We start from the raw sequence: 16,350 nt of genomic DNA on the forward strand, positions 1-16,350 counted from the left end.
TCAACTAGCACGTGTAATGTGATGTGTTGGCAGAACATACATTACAATTTATCTTCATACAAACTGCAAAACACTCATCAAATGTATTGAAATTCTAAACCCTAACAGTTGAAGATGGTGCAAAGTTTATCCAGTTGATCCTTTGATGTTGTACACACTGCATCATTTAAGACAAGTATATAATATATTACATTATCTTATAACTTACATTTTCATAAATGATCTATGCCAAGCAGAATCTAATGTCATAACAGTTGTGTATAGCATGACCGTGACAATACAGTCCATATAGGGCTTTTCACTGTGCTGTGGTGGTCCTGGACAGAGAAAGCAAACATCATTATACCCTCCTAAGGAACTGTTCCTCAGGACAAAGAGGAACCACACACACAAAGCAGCTGCACATAGAGAAATGACAAAGTGCCGGATAAAACAAAAATCAGATGCCGTGTGCACAGGGAGGTGCACCATGAATGGATTTCACTGTCATGGTCTTCACTGTGAAGGTCGGCTAAATGACACAATGCCCACTACGGTTCACAGCTTCAAAGATGAAAAACACATGCTCTGTGGCAATGGACAAAGGCCTATGTCGTTATGGGCTCAAGGCATTACAAATTCACCCACATAGTACATACACAGTGCCATACCTATTGATTTAATGCAGTAAAATTCCAGTACACAATGTCTTGGATGCGTGACACCACCATTGTGGGGTGAGATCATATTTCACCAGAGTGGCGTCAAATTATCCGCCCATGATTTATTCATTTCACACAACAGCTACATTTTCATCAGTGGAGCATAGTTTCAGAAGCATTTCACTCAAAGCTGGATAAAAGACCTGTGGTAACCAGGAACAGGTGCATGTAAATGGGCCTTGCTTCACATTTGTTTATGTGTACACATACTCAGTTGTGAGCTACACTGCTGGTCACGAGTCTGTCCTGTGAGCCGTGGCTGTGTCCTAGGTACCCTCGGTCGTCAAGTAAGAGGATAGGCCACACCCTGAAATGCATTGATACAAAGCCTCCACTCCCCTTCTTGTAGCATCCAAAGCCTTCAGATCTTGTGCACTACCCTCCGAGTGCACTTGTGGCAGGCAATGGTGAACCAGCTGAAGATCGCAGACGTTCGTAGTGAGAGTACCAGTAACATCATACAGGGTAGGTAAAATGACCACACCTGGGTTTAACTGCATTTGCTTGGTAGGTGACAACCATGATGGAACACACAGAAGACATGCTATAAATAGGGAATGTAATTGAGTTTACAGCTTGTTATTGAGATCCTTATGAACTGTTTTTAATTTGGGGAATGTAGTTCTTTTCTTGTGTTATGAAGTGGTTGCTATGTGGAGAGGAGACCCTGGTGTATCCTCTTTGGAGAGGTTAGCGGGGGGGAGAAGGAGGTGTAGTTACCAGACAACAGTGAGTCAGGCCAGGCAAGACATGTGACCATTTACTGGAGTGACTTACATAACTTGATACTTTGGAATGAACAACAGGCAGTGAGCGCGAAAAGGAGGACTTGATACCTGATGTAATCTAATTTGTCATTACCATACAACAGCCATTAGCTCTGATGGGTTGGCTAAACTTTCAGCACGGGAGTTGTTTAAAGGTCTAAAATAAAGTTTTTGTTATCAAAATTACATTATTTTTATACTATATTATGAGGTTTTAATTGCATTGTTGCTGTTTTGAATAAAACTTCACACTACACCATCAGATATACATGTTTTTTTATGTTCCTCTTTATATGGATTTACTAAGGTGATCTAGGTGGCAGGTCTTTTGAAATAATTCCACATAAATGTTCAAATATCCGTTTGGCTGAAGATTCTAATATTGACATGAAGAACACACAAATATTTAGGCATAATAATCTCAAGTTCATACTTGTGATTCTCAACCGTGTGATTTTTCATTAACCCATCTCACCTCTGCCTTCAGATGAAGAGAAGCCAGGCCTGGGGGTGTGTGGCTGGATGTTGTTTATCGTTTCTGTGTTTTTCACATTGGTAACTTTGCCTGTCTCCATATTCATGAGCATAAAGGTATGTTTCTCACACATACAGTGTCATTGAAAAATTGCGTTATAAAAAATAGCACCAACAAAAAACATAGGTAATGTAGGTAAGCATAGGTAACTGAATGTGAACTGTGGTAAATGACTTGAATATGACAGCGCCCTATGCGCCATTGTTTTCATAATCCTCTACTAAAAACAGATACAGAATATGGTCTGATTTGGAAAGGTGTGTCTCTTTCTTTAGATTGTTAAGGAGTATGAGCGAGCCGTTATTTTCAGACTGGGTCGTATTATGGATAGAAAACCTAAAGGACCAGGTGGATATCTGAGCATTTATTTAAAACATATATTCTATATATATTGCTTCTAATTTATTTCTCTAACACACTAATTGCTGAAGATGAATAATCTGATGCTGTCCTATTTTTCTGTTAGGTATTTTCATTGTGTTACCCTGTACAGACACATTCATTAAAGTGGACATGCGAACCATCTCCTTTGATATTCCACCACAAGAGGTAGGCCTAATATTAACTTTCATTGTTCAGTGGAACTTACAAACATGAGCTCAAAATTGGATTGGATTATGTGCCTGAAGACTAGTAATGAGCACAAACACGTAACACAGTGAACATCACTATGACTGTACCACTGTAATATTGACTATGAATAGTGAATATAAACATTTCAGATTCTGACCAAAGACTCAGTCACTGTATCTGTGGATGGGGTAGTGTACTACCGCGTCAGCTGCCCCATTTCTTCGGTGGCCAATGTTTCGAATGCCAGCATTTCTACCCGGTTGTTGGCGCAAACCACACTAAGGAACGTCCTGGGGACCAAGAACCTTTCGGAGCTTCTGTCCGACCGACAAGGCATCTCACAAAGCATGCAGGTAAGGGATAGTGAAGAGCTGAGTTTGGAATGTGCCTGGCCTAAATGCTTCAGTCAGCTCTTTAGAGTAAAGTCAATCTCAAAGTGTGATCTTAGAGAACTTGGATTTGCGTCATCTAATCATCATAACTGCTACAGTTGCTGACCATACACAGAACCTTAATTCTGTAAGCCCAAGTCAGAGGAGCACTCAGTCATCTGCAATTTTCTAGGACTGGATTGAATAACCACACACCTTCCCCCTGAATCTTTGCTAGATAGTAACTGACTGAACGCATCTGAGGCTTATGTGCTGTAGATATGGCCAGGATCTGAGATTCCATTAACATTTCCCTGTAAATGAGTCTATGCCATATTTATAACTTACCTAATATTTTGGCCATGTACTGGTACACACTCACTGTCCATACTTCACTGCTGACTTACAGGAATCTCTTGATGAAGCCACAGATGCATGGGGCATAAAGGTAGAGCGTGTGGAGATTAAGGACGTGAAGCTTCCCCATCAGTTGCAGAGGGCTATGGCTGCTGAGGCAGAGGCCACACGGGAGGCCAGAGCTAAGGTGAGAGGCCTCTCTGAGAAAGCGTCAGTCTCCGAAACAGACCTGGCCCAGATTTGCCACAGACCCACTCCAGAGTCAGCTGGTACCTGGGGTATACGTTAGGGAAACATCGAGAGGCTAGCTCCTATGACTAAACTAAAGTTTAACGCAAGTCATGACATTCTTTAAACCATATCAATGTACATCCCAAACTAGTGTGAAACTCTATTGTAAGCATGATCTGAACTGCCATAAAAAACACTCTGCTTGTAAAGCAGTAGAACACACATATGCCCTTAGAATATTGTCCATGTCTGATAAAAGAATGCAGCCTTGAGGAGTGGTATCAGTCTGGACTGCCACAAAACATTCTACCGAATCAGATGCTTAACTAGTATGTTTAAGAGAACAGTCATTGCTAGCTAAATCAAAGTCAGCCTTCAGGGAGAGTGAGTATAGCTATCCTATTTTTCTTTCTAACTCCAGCCTTTTCAGCAGCTGAGTCACATTGCATTTGTGACAATTACAAACAGGCCTAGTCCTTGAAAGGTAGACGTATATGGCTGATCTGAAATTCAGAAACAAGCGAAATGCAAAGCAAATTAACAGTTAAACAGATTAACTGAAAAAAATAAACATGGCAAACATCTGATAGTATCTTACATTGTATGTTAGTAGGTGATACATACAATGAAGCAATAAGTGTAACTAATTTATTCCTAATTTGTACTGTAATCCCTTGTGTGTTTGCATGGGCAGGTGATTGCCGCTGAGGGGGAGATGAATGCCTCTCGGGCGCTAAAGGAGGCATCACTCGTCATCGCTGAGTCTCCATCTGGTCTTCAGCTGCGCTACCTGCAGACCCTCACCACCATTGCAGCTGAGAAGAACTCCACCATTATCTTTCCTCTACCCATTGATATGATGCAGCAGTTCATGCGTAAGCACTGATGGGACGGAACGGACAGAAGATGGCAGAATAAAAAAAAAGGAATGGAATCCACTCATTCCCCATAACATGGGGATGGAAAAAAGTGCAACATAATTATGTAGTCAGCCCCTAAATATTTTCATCACAAAAGCCAAAATGTAACCCTCAGGGTTAGAGTTGTTTCAGAACGGAAACAATGCCTCACAGAATCAGCATGCTCTTTAGTTCAGGTATATGGTAACCGGTAGTTTCACAAATTTCTATTATTTTTAAGATGGTATGCTTTGGTAGGCCTAAGCTTTGCTGTTTGATTAGTTTGGCGCATTCAATTGTGAACATGTTTAGTGGAAATAAAACAGCAATACTACCCTTGTTAACATGTATGACTGCAGACTACTGTTTCTAGTTTCCTTGCTCTTGTTGAAAGACTTTCTACTTTTATAGTAGTCCATTTTTATTTTTAATAGCCATAGCCTTCCATATAGTTCTACTTATGGATGGGCAGTAGCCTAATTCTTACATGTTTTTTAAAATATGTATTTGAAATACAAAATACTATTTTGTAATTTGTAGTCGATGGGCCGTATAAAAATGGTTATGTCATTTGTATCAAAATAGTATAGTGTTCAGTATTTTGCCTTTTAAAAATACTTTCCCCAGAACTGTATACACTCTGCTGCGCGTCCGGATTTATTTTTCGATAATGATAAAGGGCATGTTGACTATACATTATCCCTTACATATCAGACCTCCGAAGGTTGGGTAGGCCCATTCAAATCAATGGAACTTTTTCGCAACATTCCGAGAAGCCGAATAATAAACTACAGTAACTATCTTATCACAGTAGTAGCCTATCGCCAGTTAAGATCCTAGATCTCAGCGCTTTGGTTTCAAAGGGAAAGGAGATGTATTTCACTGACATTCTAAAACAAATTTGAATTCCAACACTGGAACTTCAGCAGTTGGCTTGACACCCTTGCCACGTCTACCCTGTGTAAGTTATTTCTAATGACCGTCTCTCCACCTACGCCTGTACTTCCTACAGCATAGTTGGTATGGTATTTCGTGATGTATTGTTATTATTATTTTGTTACATATGCTACGAGGTCGAAATATTAGTTATCTTGCGAAAAGAAGTTTTTGCAGATTTACTGTGATTTCGGAGGTAGCAGCAAAGCTGTGACAATATAATACGTTGCTACGGTTACAAAGCGAGCAACTGGTCATCCTCCTTTCTCTCAATGCTGAAAAAAGGCTAAGATTAGGAAGATTATTGTAAATGGCCCTTGAAACGAATTTGTCTGTCTTCGTTGTTGTCAGTTGCACTGCCACCATCTCAACAGCTCTGAAAGAGCTTTGACTTATTTCACCCAGAAATGGCAGAATACGCAACAAGAAGTTACGCAGAGAAAATCCGACAAGGTAGGTAAAATGCCCACAACTGCCAGAAAACACGTAGGCTACATACAATTACTGAATATGGAGGGGAGGTTTTTCTTTTTACCTGATTTTTTACTTAAACTTTGCAATACCCCTTTTTGTCTATTACAAGAGCCATTCATTGAGAACCTCAAATATCAGCCTGATATCGCTCTGTTAAGTGCAAGGTCACTCATAACTTCATTAGAATTCTGTCATTTTGATCGGAAAGTGAATAGGATCCCTCCATAGTAAAGTGGCCTCAATCAGGATTGCTTGAAGAGCTAATTGAAGACAAAAAACATATGCTGTCAATAATGCATAATACTGGTTATTGTAGACTGAGAAGTGAGGCCCAGAGGCCCGCATTACAATAGTGTAAAAGTCTGCCACACCCCCTCCCTCCATAGACTTGCATGAAAAAAAGCATGTCAACATGCCCTTTATCATTTTTACATGATCTAGGCTGTCCTATGTAGGCTATATTTAATCATCCAATAATGATCCTTTGCTTTTAAGCTTTTAAGTTTTTACAAAAAATGTAAAGGTAATGCGTCATTGTTTGGTGAAAACAAAACGTTAACACAGCTAAATAGCACTTTAGCCAAGTATCAACAAATTCCTATCAAGAATGGTAAAACGTTGTGTTGTGATGTAAAACACTAATTAGAAACAAAAATATGACCCTGATGTATAGAAACGCGAATCCAGGCTGCTTGGGCGATGGGCTTAAGCCAAGCGAAACCGTGCAGAGTGAAGCCATTCGCAGGGAAAAACGGCAATAAATTGCCTGGGGCCCTGAGGTGTAGGTTGAGGCTTCCAAAGCCCTTTGCATTCTATGGCCCTCAGAAAGTCTCAGGACACAATCCAAGGCCTAGAAAAGCCCCATACCCAGGGCCTCCAGAAAGCCTCAGACTGTTGGGGGCCTCCAGGTGTGGCCTGAGTCTTTCCGAGGCCCCTGTAATTCAGAGGCCTTGGAAAGCCTCAGACTATGCCCCAGGGCTTAAATGGGTCTCAGCCCTTCCCCAGCTTCTGAAAGCCTTAGGCCCCAACTGTAAAAGCCTCAGGGAAGTCCCTGGGGTCTCAGGTCTTGCCTCAGAGTCTCAGACCTTCATGAGCCTCAGAAGGGGCGTGGCCTGAGTCCTTCTGAGGCCCCGGTCAGTCTGAGGCCCCAAGGCATTGGTTCTGCTGGCCCAGTCCATAATCCAGCCTTGATTGCACCCTAAGCGAATGGGAAAACATGATCCACGATTCTGTTCTCTTGTAGCCACAGCAACAATTTAACACCAACCCACTTGATTTCCACTTTTAGGTGATGAGACGGGTAGCTGTGGCCCATTAGGCTGGGTATTGACTGTTATTTCTCTGGTGTTCACACTGGTTTTTGGGCCTTTCGCCCTACTCAAGGGCATCAAGGTATGTCACCACACATCCAATATAACACATCGACATCAGGAACAAAAAGAATACTGACTAGTGGTAGCTGTTGCCCAAATACAGTGACACTCAGGCAACTTCACATTCAGTGCATCCACAGTCCTCCAGTGGATTCAAATTGGGCTTGGGGCATAGCTAATGAGCATCAATCCAAATGACACTTGCAGTGATTGGACCAGCTTGCTGCTCACATCCCAAAGGCTACCTGCCCAAGTCTGATCACACTATACAGTCCCCTCCACAATTATTGGTACCCCTTATAAAGATGAGTAAAAACTGTTATAGGAAAATTCAACTTTTCACAATATACAGTAGCTTATGTATTGATATGAACTTGGAGCAGATCCAGTGTCTTTATTGTTCCATACTGTATTGTTCCATACTTTATAATGTGAATCTCTATGACATTAATCAACAGAAATATTACTTGACATCAGTTCTACTGAAGCTATACTTGACATCGGTTCTAACTGAACTGGGTTTGGTATCCATGAAGAGGCTGATCCAAGAACAGTTTCAGCTGTTGTCTGAACTGTGTCAAAACCCAATCTACCCCTTCAAAATGGCATGCAAACAGATAGAGTAAATTAATGTTATGTAATTATTGAAAAGGTATCCATGTCTTTGCAGAGACTTGCAGAGTATGAACGCGCCGTCGTTTTCCGATTTGGTCGAATTATAAAAGAAACAGGACCAGGTAAACATCTATGTTTTTCTACGTTCACTGTAGTTCAGTCTTCTGGAGGTGAAAAACATCAGATGTTCTGCCTTTCTGTCTTTACATCGTTTAGGTCTTTTCTATGCGGTACCCTGCATAGATTCATTTGTGCTTGTGGACATTAGAACAGTCACCTTTGACATCCCATCCCAAGAGGTAGGTCTGGTCACGAGGTCTAAAAATGAATAATAGAGTACAATAAAACACTTTATAACATACAGTGGGCAGCATCAGGGCAACGATATCAAAACAATTTTCCTCTTTTTCAATTGTGGACTCACTAGATTCTGACTAAAGACACAGTTACTGTATCTGTGGATGGAGTGGTTTACTACCGTGTGACCTGCCCTATTTCTTCTGTGAACGAAGTTGCAAATGCAGGAAGAGCAGCTCAACTCCTGGCACAAACCACTCTGAGGAACATACTGGGCACCAAGAGCCTTTCAGAGCTTCTGTCAGACAGAATGGGCATCTCGCAAAGCATGCAAGTATGGCACACAAAATGATCTCTGTTGAAAGTAGTAGTAGTAGAACTTGTTGCCACTTGTTTCTTAGTGTCTCATCTGACCACATAGATAACTGTTAACCTCAGTAAATGAATCACTCAGCCTGTATTGTCTAGCACTGTTCTTGTATACTACTCTGATACTCTAGTATCTGCTCCAAAAATGCTGGAATTGTATCTACTGAACTGAATTTTAACCTTGAGTGACACTTGAGTAAAATTTTAAACTTGAGTGAAATGTATTAAATCTATTACTATTAAATACTCACCACCACCTGACTTACAGGCGGTTCTTGATGGAGCCACAGATAAATGGGGCATAAAGGTAGAGCGTGTGGAGATTAAGGACGTGAAGCTTCCCCATCAGTTGCAGAGGGCTATGGCTGCTGAGGCAGAGGCCACGCGGGAGGCCAGAGCTAAGGTGAGAGGCCGGACTTGACAGTAGACGATGGAACTGATCGAGCTTAGATCCTCTCTAGAATCAGCTGCTGCCTGAGATGTTGGTGGAATGGACTTGGCATGGTGGACGACCAACTTTTGAATCAAATCTTAAGGTTCTTGGAAGCAATCCAGTGTCTGTTTGGTGAGGGACTTTTAAATTCTGCTGCTTAAATGGTATGGCTTAAACCTCTGACTCTGGAACCTATGGAATCTATAATCAAGGCCGGACCCATTTCTGAGGCCACTACTGCCTGTGAATGTACTGTAATCCCTTGTGTTGGCATGGGCAGGTGATTGCTGCTGAGGGGGAGATGAATGCCTCTCCGGCGCTAAAGGAGGCATCACTCATCATCGCTGAGTCTCCATCTGCTCTTCAGCTGCGATACCTGCAGACTCTCACCAGCATTGCAGCTGAGAAGAACTCCACCATTATCTTTCCTCTGCCCATTGATATGATGCAGCAGTTTGTGCGTAAAAGTTGATGGGATGAAGATGCAGAAATAAACTGCTGAAATGCATATCTCTTGTCCGTTAAATTTTAATACGCAAACGCAACAGTGCAACATGGACAGACAATGGGGCCCTTAATCATTTTATCACCAAGGCCAAAATCTAACCTTCTAAGCTAGTGTTGGTTCAGAAGAGAGTGTTTTAAAACAGTGCAAATACAGCATTAAATAGACAGGCAACAACAAACAACAGGAAAGGCATACTGAAACATTAAATGACACAATCTGCTTTACTTTTTCTTAAGAGATACAGCAACTCAGTTATTTTTGTTAATGTGTAACAGACATTCAGAAGTTGATTACATAGTTGTATCCATGGGACACGAAAGCTATTAGTGCAGTTTCAGTGCCTGATCAGGAGTTTATATTCAAACTAGGGCTGTCAATAGATAAAAAAAAATTAACTAATTAATCGCACAATTTGAAACTAATTAATCGCGATTAATCGCGATTAAATGTTTTTTTTTTTAAGACTAAATCTTATAAATAAACAAGTAATCACTTCAGACAGCGTGTATTTTAGACACTGTTGTTTAATTGTATTTTTTTTTAACACAATGGTGCCCCTCGACGGTAAATCGTAAGAATTTCCCCTGAAGCAATTCGAATCACCTCAATCAGCCCACTGTCCTCAACTATGTTGATGGGCCGACAGTCACTGGCAACCCAAACGGTAACCTTTTCACGGACTGGTCTAGTTATTTTCCTAGAGAAGTCGTGGAGTATGGGTTGGCGATCATCTAACCTGGGACTGCTTTCTGTCGGTGCTTTGCATTAAGGTGATAGCTAAATTCAGCTTGACAAATGCTACATAGAACTTTAGTTTTGTCGATTGTTCCGTCATTTTGGCTCTTAAACAGAGACTTTCCGCCCAACAATCCCTCAGCTCTCTCCATCTTCAACTACTGCAGTGGTTCTCAAACTTTTTCTGTCATTACCCACTTTGAACAAGGGGGGCTATTCAAGCCCCACCTGTCCCTCATCGCTCCCATAAAATGGTAGGCCAATCCTCCCACTTACGGGCTACATTGCCCGGGGGGACACAGGTTGAAGTCTGGCCTGATGTAATTTCCCAATCCTCTCCCCATCTCTTTTCCGCCTTGCTTCCTGTCATAACTTCATGTCCTATCGAAATAAAGGCATTAAAAAAAAAAAAAAATTTTTTTTTTTTAAAGCTGCGTTAATTGCGTTAAAATATGTTATTGCGTTAATTGCGGCCGCATTAATCGCATAGATTAATGCGTTAACGTTGACAGCCCTAATTCAAACACATGTAGGGTTTCTCGCTGAATAACTGAGTTAGCGTTAGCATTCTCTTTAGGGTCTTTATATACTATCCATTTCCCAACAAACAATTACCGTCAACAAAAATGGCTGTGGTTGACCCAATCTACACTGTTATAATTGGGTCAGTTGAATTTTAAACATTCACGCTGGTAGTTTCACCACTTTAAAATATTTTTCTTTTTTTGCTGTTTAAAATTGTACACTTTATGCCTTTACTTGTAAAATGATTTATCAGATCATGAATGTAAATAGTAGCTGTAATCCATTCTAAACAGTGTGAAATAAAAAAATAAGATCAATAAATAAATATTTAACATGGGTGATCTCAGTCTGCTGAAGCTGGCCCTTGTTTTTCGATGAGTCTCTGTTCTTCCTCTTTCTAAACCTGAGGTTGTTCTCTGACAGAGACAGAAGGTAAGTGATATGGGTCCATATACATTGTCAGCCATGTACTGATTATGCAGTGTGTGAGTAACTGGACTCCATATATGAGAGCACTTTACACTGACATTTAGCTACCAGCCGTAGAGGCTTCCTCACAGCGTGCAAAGCCCTACCTGCTGGGAGCCTTGTATTATATGTTTGTTTTGTATCATTCTCAATGAGAAGGAGACCTTAAATGGGAGTCCTTAATTTTCCCAAAACAAAAACAGAAATGGTAAGTACACTTGGACAAAATATTCAGTCATAAAGTTAAATCATATATACATTCATCATAATATTGTCATTAATAAAACATTCATGAAGGAATATTGAGGAATGAGGTCATCCAACTACGTCCTTGGAGCTACAAGCTGTCTATTACAACTAAACTGGAAGACTTTACAGTGCATGCTGTCCATAGCAAAAACTAAACAAAAAAAAGGAGTTTTCATAGCGAGTCACTATTCTTGGTAAAATAAAGTGGTAATGTCGTAAGTCAGTGGTTCAGAACTCACTGGGCAGTTCTGAGTGACCAATGCATTGCAAAATGGAAATGAGTTCTGCAAACGCTTACGGCCTGAGTATTCTTCATGTTTTTTCCGGTTAAAGATGAAACATGATTTGTACAAGGGTACAAGTACAGTATGACACTGAGGGCACTTATAGGCACACACACAGATTTGGAGGAAACACACTGGCCTCGACCATCAAGATGGATGAACTCTCATTGTTCAATATACGGAATTAATTTAAGTTATCCTACATGACATTCTGTTAAGCACTGTTCCTGATGAAATGATGACACACATGATGCAATGCGATGCGTTCAAGAGATCTGTTCACAGTTAAAAAAAAGTTGATCCCACTTGCCTAAATTTAACAACCTACCCACAGAGTAGACTTGGAATTGATAAATAATGTAATTCATTTTCTTTTAAACTGGCCTCGATATTGTAACGTGTTGTCCCAGGTAGGCCTCGGTTGTTGGCCTGTTGTATTTGATAGTTTTTTGTCATTCAGGTTGTGCATCCCTTTTATGTCTAGTAGCAGTGTATGACGGTTAGTTTCCTGGGTTAGTTAATGACCTCCGTCTACCGTAAATGTGAATGGTGTGCCGTAGCCTATCAGTTTGAGTCCCTGTCTGTACTATGTGCGTGTTGTTTGTGACAATGAAAGGCTGTTGCCAAAGAACCCAATATACTGGTGTTAAATATGCAAGAAATATGCAAGAAATATGCAAACCTTTTCATAAACATTCACACACGTGCAGAGTTTGGGGTTTGTCTTCCCCCTTTGATGAATCAGTCCCTATCACCTGACATAAAAGTGGTCGTAGCCTAATCATTTTGCTGTTTGATCGTGACGTCAGTTCCCAGCCCGACAAAATAACGATATATTTCTCCATCTTCTGCATTGGCTGCATGCTAATTCATCTGTTAACTGGGGACACAGACATCACATACCTCTCCTTGTTGATGAGACAGAGACTCGCTCACAACTTCAGTTTATCTTGTAGGCAAACGTGGTCTCGTGTGTTAGTAGCCTACTCGTTGATGAATACAGTGCTGTGAAAAAGTATTTGCCCCCTTCCAAATTTCTTCTATTTTTGCATATTTGTCACACTTAAATGTTTCAGATCATCAAACTAATTTTATATTAGTTGTATACTAATTATTATGCAATAATATTAGACAAAGATAACCCGAGTAAACACAAAATAGTTTTTAAATGATGATGTCATTTATTGAAGGAAAAAAAGCTTAATTGATCATTTGGTTCAGTTTCACTAGACACACCCAAGCATGATTACTGCCAGCCCTGTTGAATCTAAACATCACTTAAATAGAACCTGTCTGGCAATGTGAAGTAGGCTAAATGGTCTCAAAAAGCAGTACATGATGTCGCGATCCAAAGAAATTCCAGAACTGATGAGAAACAAAGTCATTGACGTCGATCAGTCTGGAAAGGGTTACAAACCCATTTCTTAGACCCTGGGACTCCAGCGAACCACGATGAGAGCCATTATCTACAAATGTAACAGTAGTGAACCTTCCCAAGAGTGGCCGGCCCAGATTAATATCTAAAGAACTGCAGGCCTCACTTGTCAGTGTTCACGATTCCTCAATAAGAAAGAGACTGGGCAGAAATGGCATCCATGGGAGAGTTGCAAGGCGAAAACCACTGCTGACCAAAAAGAACACAAAGGCTTGTCTCACATTTGCCAAAAAACATCTTGATCACCCCAAGACTTTTGGGATAAGATTCTGTGGACTGATGAGTCAAAAGTGGAACTTTTTGAAAGACATGGTTACATCTGGCGTCAAGCTAACACAGCATTTCACAATAAGAACATCATACCAACAGTCAAACACGGTGGTGCGACTGTGATGGCCTGGGGCTGCTTTGCTACTTCAGGACCTGGGCGACTTGCCATAATTGATGGAACCATGAATTCTGCTCTCTACCAGAAAAATCCTGAAGGAGAATGTCCGGTAAACAGTTTGTGACCTAAAGCTCAAGCGCAGTAGGGTTATACACACACAGAGAGGGTAAAAGGGGGTCAGCACTGAATCCAGTTCAAACTGCAATTACCGGTTGTACAATGTCATGATAGCTAAAAATGGTTGAACTCATTACTTTTTTGAGTGGATTCACTGTAATGATTACCTGGATTTTAGATTGTACTCAAACCCAGGCTCTCCACTGTTAGTGCTGTAGAGATAGTGTGTTATAGTTGACAGGCTTGTTTTCCACATGAACAGTTGCTGAGGTATCATCCTTTATAGTGGATGAAACTGATATGGCCTTATGCATTGCACAGTAAATTATCTAAGAAAGTTTGACCAAATGGCCATAAAGAACTGTATTTTTTATATCTAGGTGAATGTCTGAATACAGAAGCAACGGCAAACAAAAAGAGAATGTTGAGTGAAACACAGTCAACTATGTGTTAATAAACTACATACCCACAGAATGAATAGATGTTCCCATACAGCTTCGTAACTTATTTTGCCCTGGATAAATAACCTTTGCTATCTTACGTCCACAGAATGCCTCACTAAAACCCCTCAGCTCTGTTGAACTGCACAGGACAGAGGACTGAGCCACAGTGCAAGCAGGCACTCGCTTCACGGAAGAGTCTTTGAGAGTGTTGAAGGGTTTTTTTTATCACAAAAGGGGAAGATGAAGTTTGAGAACTTGCTGGTGGAAGTGGGAGGTTTTGGCCGACACCAGGTCATGGTCATCCTTTTGCTTGTCATCCCTCGTATAACTCTTCCCTTCCACTTCCTGCTTAACAACTTCATAGCCTTTGTGCCGTCCCACCATTGTGACATCAGCGTATTGGAAGCTGAAGGAGGTCTGGAGAACCTGACTCCGGAGCAGAGACTGACTGTGAGCATTCCATCACAGGAGGATGGAGAGCTGTCCTCCTGTCAGATCTTCCCCGAACCACAGCTCCACCTCTTAAATGATTCCTCCAACATGACCCACCTCCCTGTGGTTCAGTGTCAGGGTGGGTGGGTGTTCGACAACAGCTCCTTCTCCAGCACCCTGGCCACAGAATGGGACCTGGTGTGCGACCGGAATGGAATGACCAAAGCTACAGCAACGATTTTCTTCATCGGGGTAATGGTGGGAGCTGCCCTATTCGGCAGCCTGAGCGACAGGTACGGCCGTAAGCGCATGCTGCTGGTGTCCTACCTGTCGGCCATCTTCTTTTCCGTGGCGAGCGCCTTCTCCCACAACTTCGCCATGTTCGCTGTCATGCGCTTCTTCACAGGCCTTGCCATCACAGGCATCAGCATCATCTCCATGGTACTCTGTGTGGAGTGGGTGGACATTGACCATCGCACCCTGGTGGGAGTGATGATCAGCCTGGACTGGTCCACAGGGACCGTGCTGCTCCCGGCCATCGCTTACCTGATCAAGGACTGGAGGTACCTCGTGATCGCATGTACCTCTCCACTAGCTTTGGCCACCGTCACCTGGTGGTGGTTGCCAGAATCGGCCCGATGGCTGATCGCCAATGGAAGGTTGGAGGAGGCTCACTACTACCTGACCAGGTGTGCTCGAGCCAATAACAGAGAGCAGGTCATGATGGACATGAAGCCGCAGGGGCTCTCCACGGTCATCATGTCAGAGGACAGGGGGAAACGGAAATACACCTACTTAGATTTGGTGAGAACACCCAAACTGAGGAGGTTGGCGATGCTCACGGGAATCACCTGGTATGGAGTGGCCTTCACCTACTACGGCATCAGCCTCAACATCACTGGTTTTGGCCTCAACATCTACCTTACCCAGATGATCTATGGAGCCATTGAGCTGCCTGCCAAGATCTTAATCTACTTCAGCCTGGACAAACTCGGCCGCCGGTTCAGCCAGGGGGGCACCCTGCTCGCCACGGGAACCTGCCTGGCGGTTAACCTCTTCGTTCCATTCCACATGACGCTGGTCCGGACAGTGGTGGCCATTCTGGGGAAGGGCTTTTCCGAGGCGTCTTTCACCTGCGTCTTCCTCTACACCACGGAGCTCTACCCGACGGTTCTCCGGCAGAACGGCCTGGGGTATAGCTCATTTGTGGCCCGTGCTGGGGTGTCTTTGGCCCCACTGGTGATGCTCCTGGAGGGAGTGTGGGGGCCCATGCCACAGGTGATGTTCTGCTGCGTGGCGGTGACAGCGGGCCTCCTTGCCCTGCTGCTCCCCGAGACCCAGAACGTGCGGCTGCCCGAGACCATCGAGGATGTGGAGCAGACCAGGAAGAGGTCCATCTCCACCTCCGAGCACTGGAAGGAGTCTGAGAGTGTCCCCATAAACTGATGGAGTAAGCATCCTTATTTCATATTCAAAATAGCCGCAGCCAGAGACGTAGGAAATAGGTGTTGACAAATAAACAACATTGGCTATGATGTCATCTCGTAGTGGCGTTGCTTGTATAACAATAAGCTTGTTTCATTGGCAGGCCTAGTAAGCTGGAGTTCATACACTGTAACAGAAAACATTTTCTCTGGGGTTAATTCCCATGGAGCCTCCTATCCTTCTATTCCTGCTACAAAAGTGTAGTCTTTCTAGGCTTAACTGTAAAACCCACAGTGCTTCGCTGCTTTGGTAAACTGCAGTTTCTTTTCATGTCTATTCATTCCAGAGCAGAAGAGTTTGACAGCTTTTGATTACATCAAATTAGAAAAATGTGTTGTTTCTCATCGATA

At 42.4% G+C, this 16,350-nt stretch overlaps 3 protein-coding genes across 3 annotated transcripts; all 3 read left to right on the forward strand.

The window, feature by feature from the left end:
• Positions 1-1,105: 1,105 nt before the first annotated feature.
• On the forward strand, positions 1,106-4,421 carry LOC105903186 (stomatin-like). Its single transcript, XM_012830897.2, has 7 exons — positions 1,106-1,166; positions 1,956-2,059; positions 2,279-2,351; positions 2,470-2,552; positions 2,726-2,929; positions 3,357-3,491; positions 4,230-4,421. The coding sequence occupies exons 1-7, from the start codon at positions 1,106-1,108 to the stop codon at positions 4,419-4,421; spliced, it is 852 nt and encodes a 283-aa protein (XP_012686351.2).
• Positions 4,422-7,875: 3,454 nt separating this feature from the next.
• LOC105903185 (stomatin-like) lies at positions 7,876-9,403 on the forward strand. Its single transcript, XM_012830896.2, has 5 exons — positions 7,876-7,954; positions 8,049-8,131; positions 8,260-8,463; positions 8,767-8,901; positions 9,212-9,403. Exons 1-5 carry the CDS (start codon positions 7,876-7,878, stop codon positions 9,401-9,403), a joined length of 693 nt encoding a protein of 230 aa, XP_012686350.2.
• A 4,920-nt stretch (positions 9,404-14,323) lies between these two features.
• Positions 14,324-15,961, forward strand: LOC105903184 (solute carrier family 22 member 7-like). The gene has a single exon (XM_012830895.2). It carries the CDS (start codon positions 14,324-14,326, stop codon positions 15,959-15,961), a length of 1,638 nt encoding a protein of 545 aa, XP_012686349.1.
• Positions 15,962-16,350: the final 389 nt, after the last annotated feature.

The sequence above is a fragment of the Clupea harengus genome, chromosome 9 (assembly GCF_900700415.2).
Source record: "Clupea harengus chromosome 9, Ch_v2.0.2, whole genome shotgun sequence".
Lineage (NCBI taxonomy): Eukaryota > Metazoa > Chordata > Actinopteri > Clupeiformes > Clupeidae > Clupea > Clupea harengus.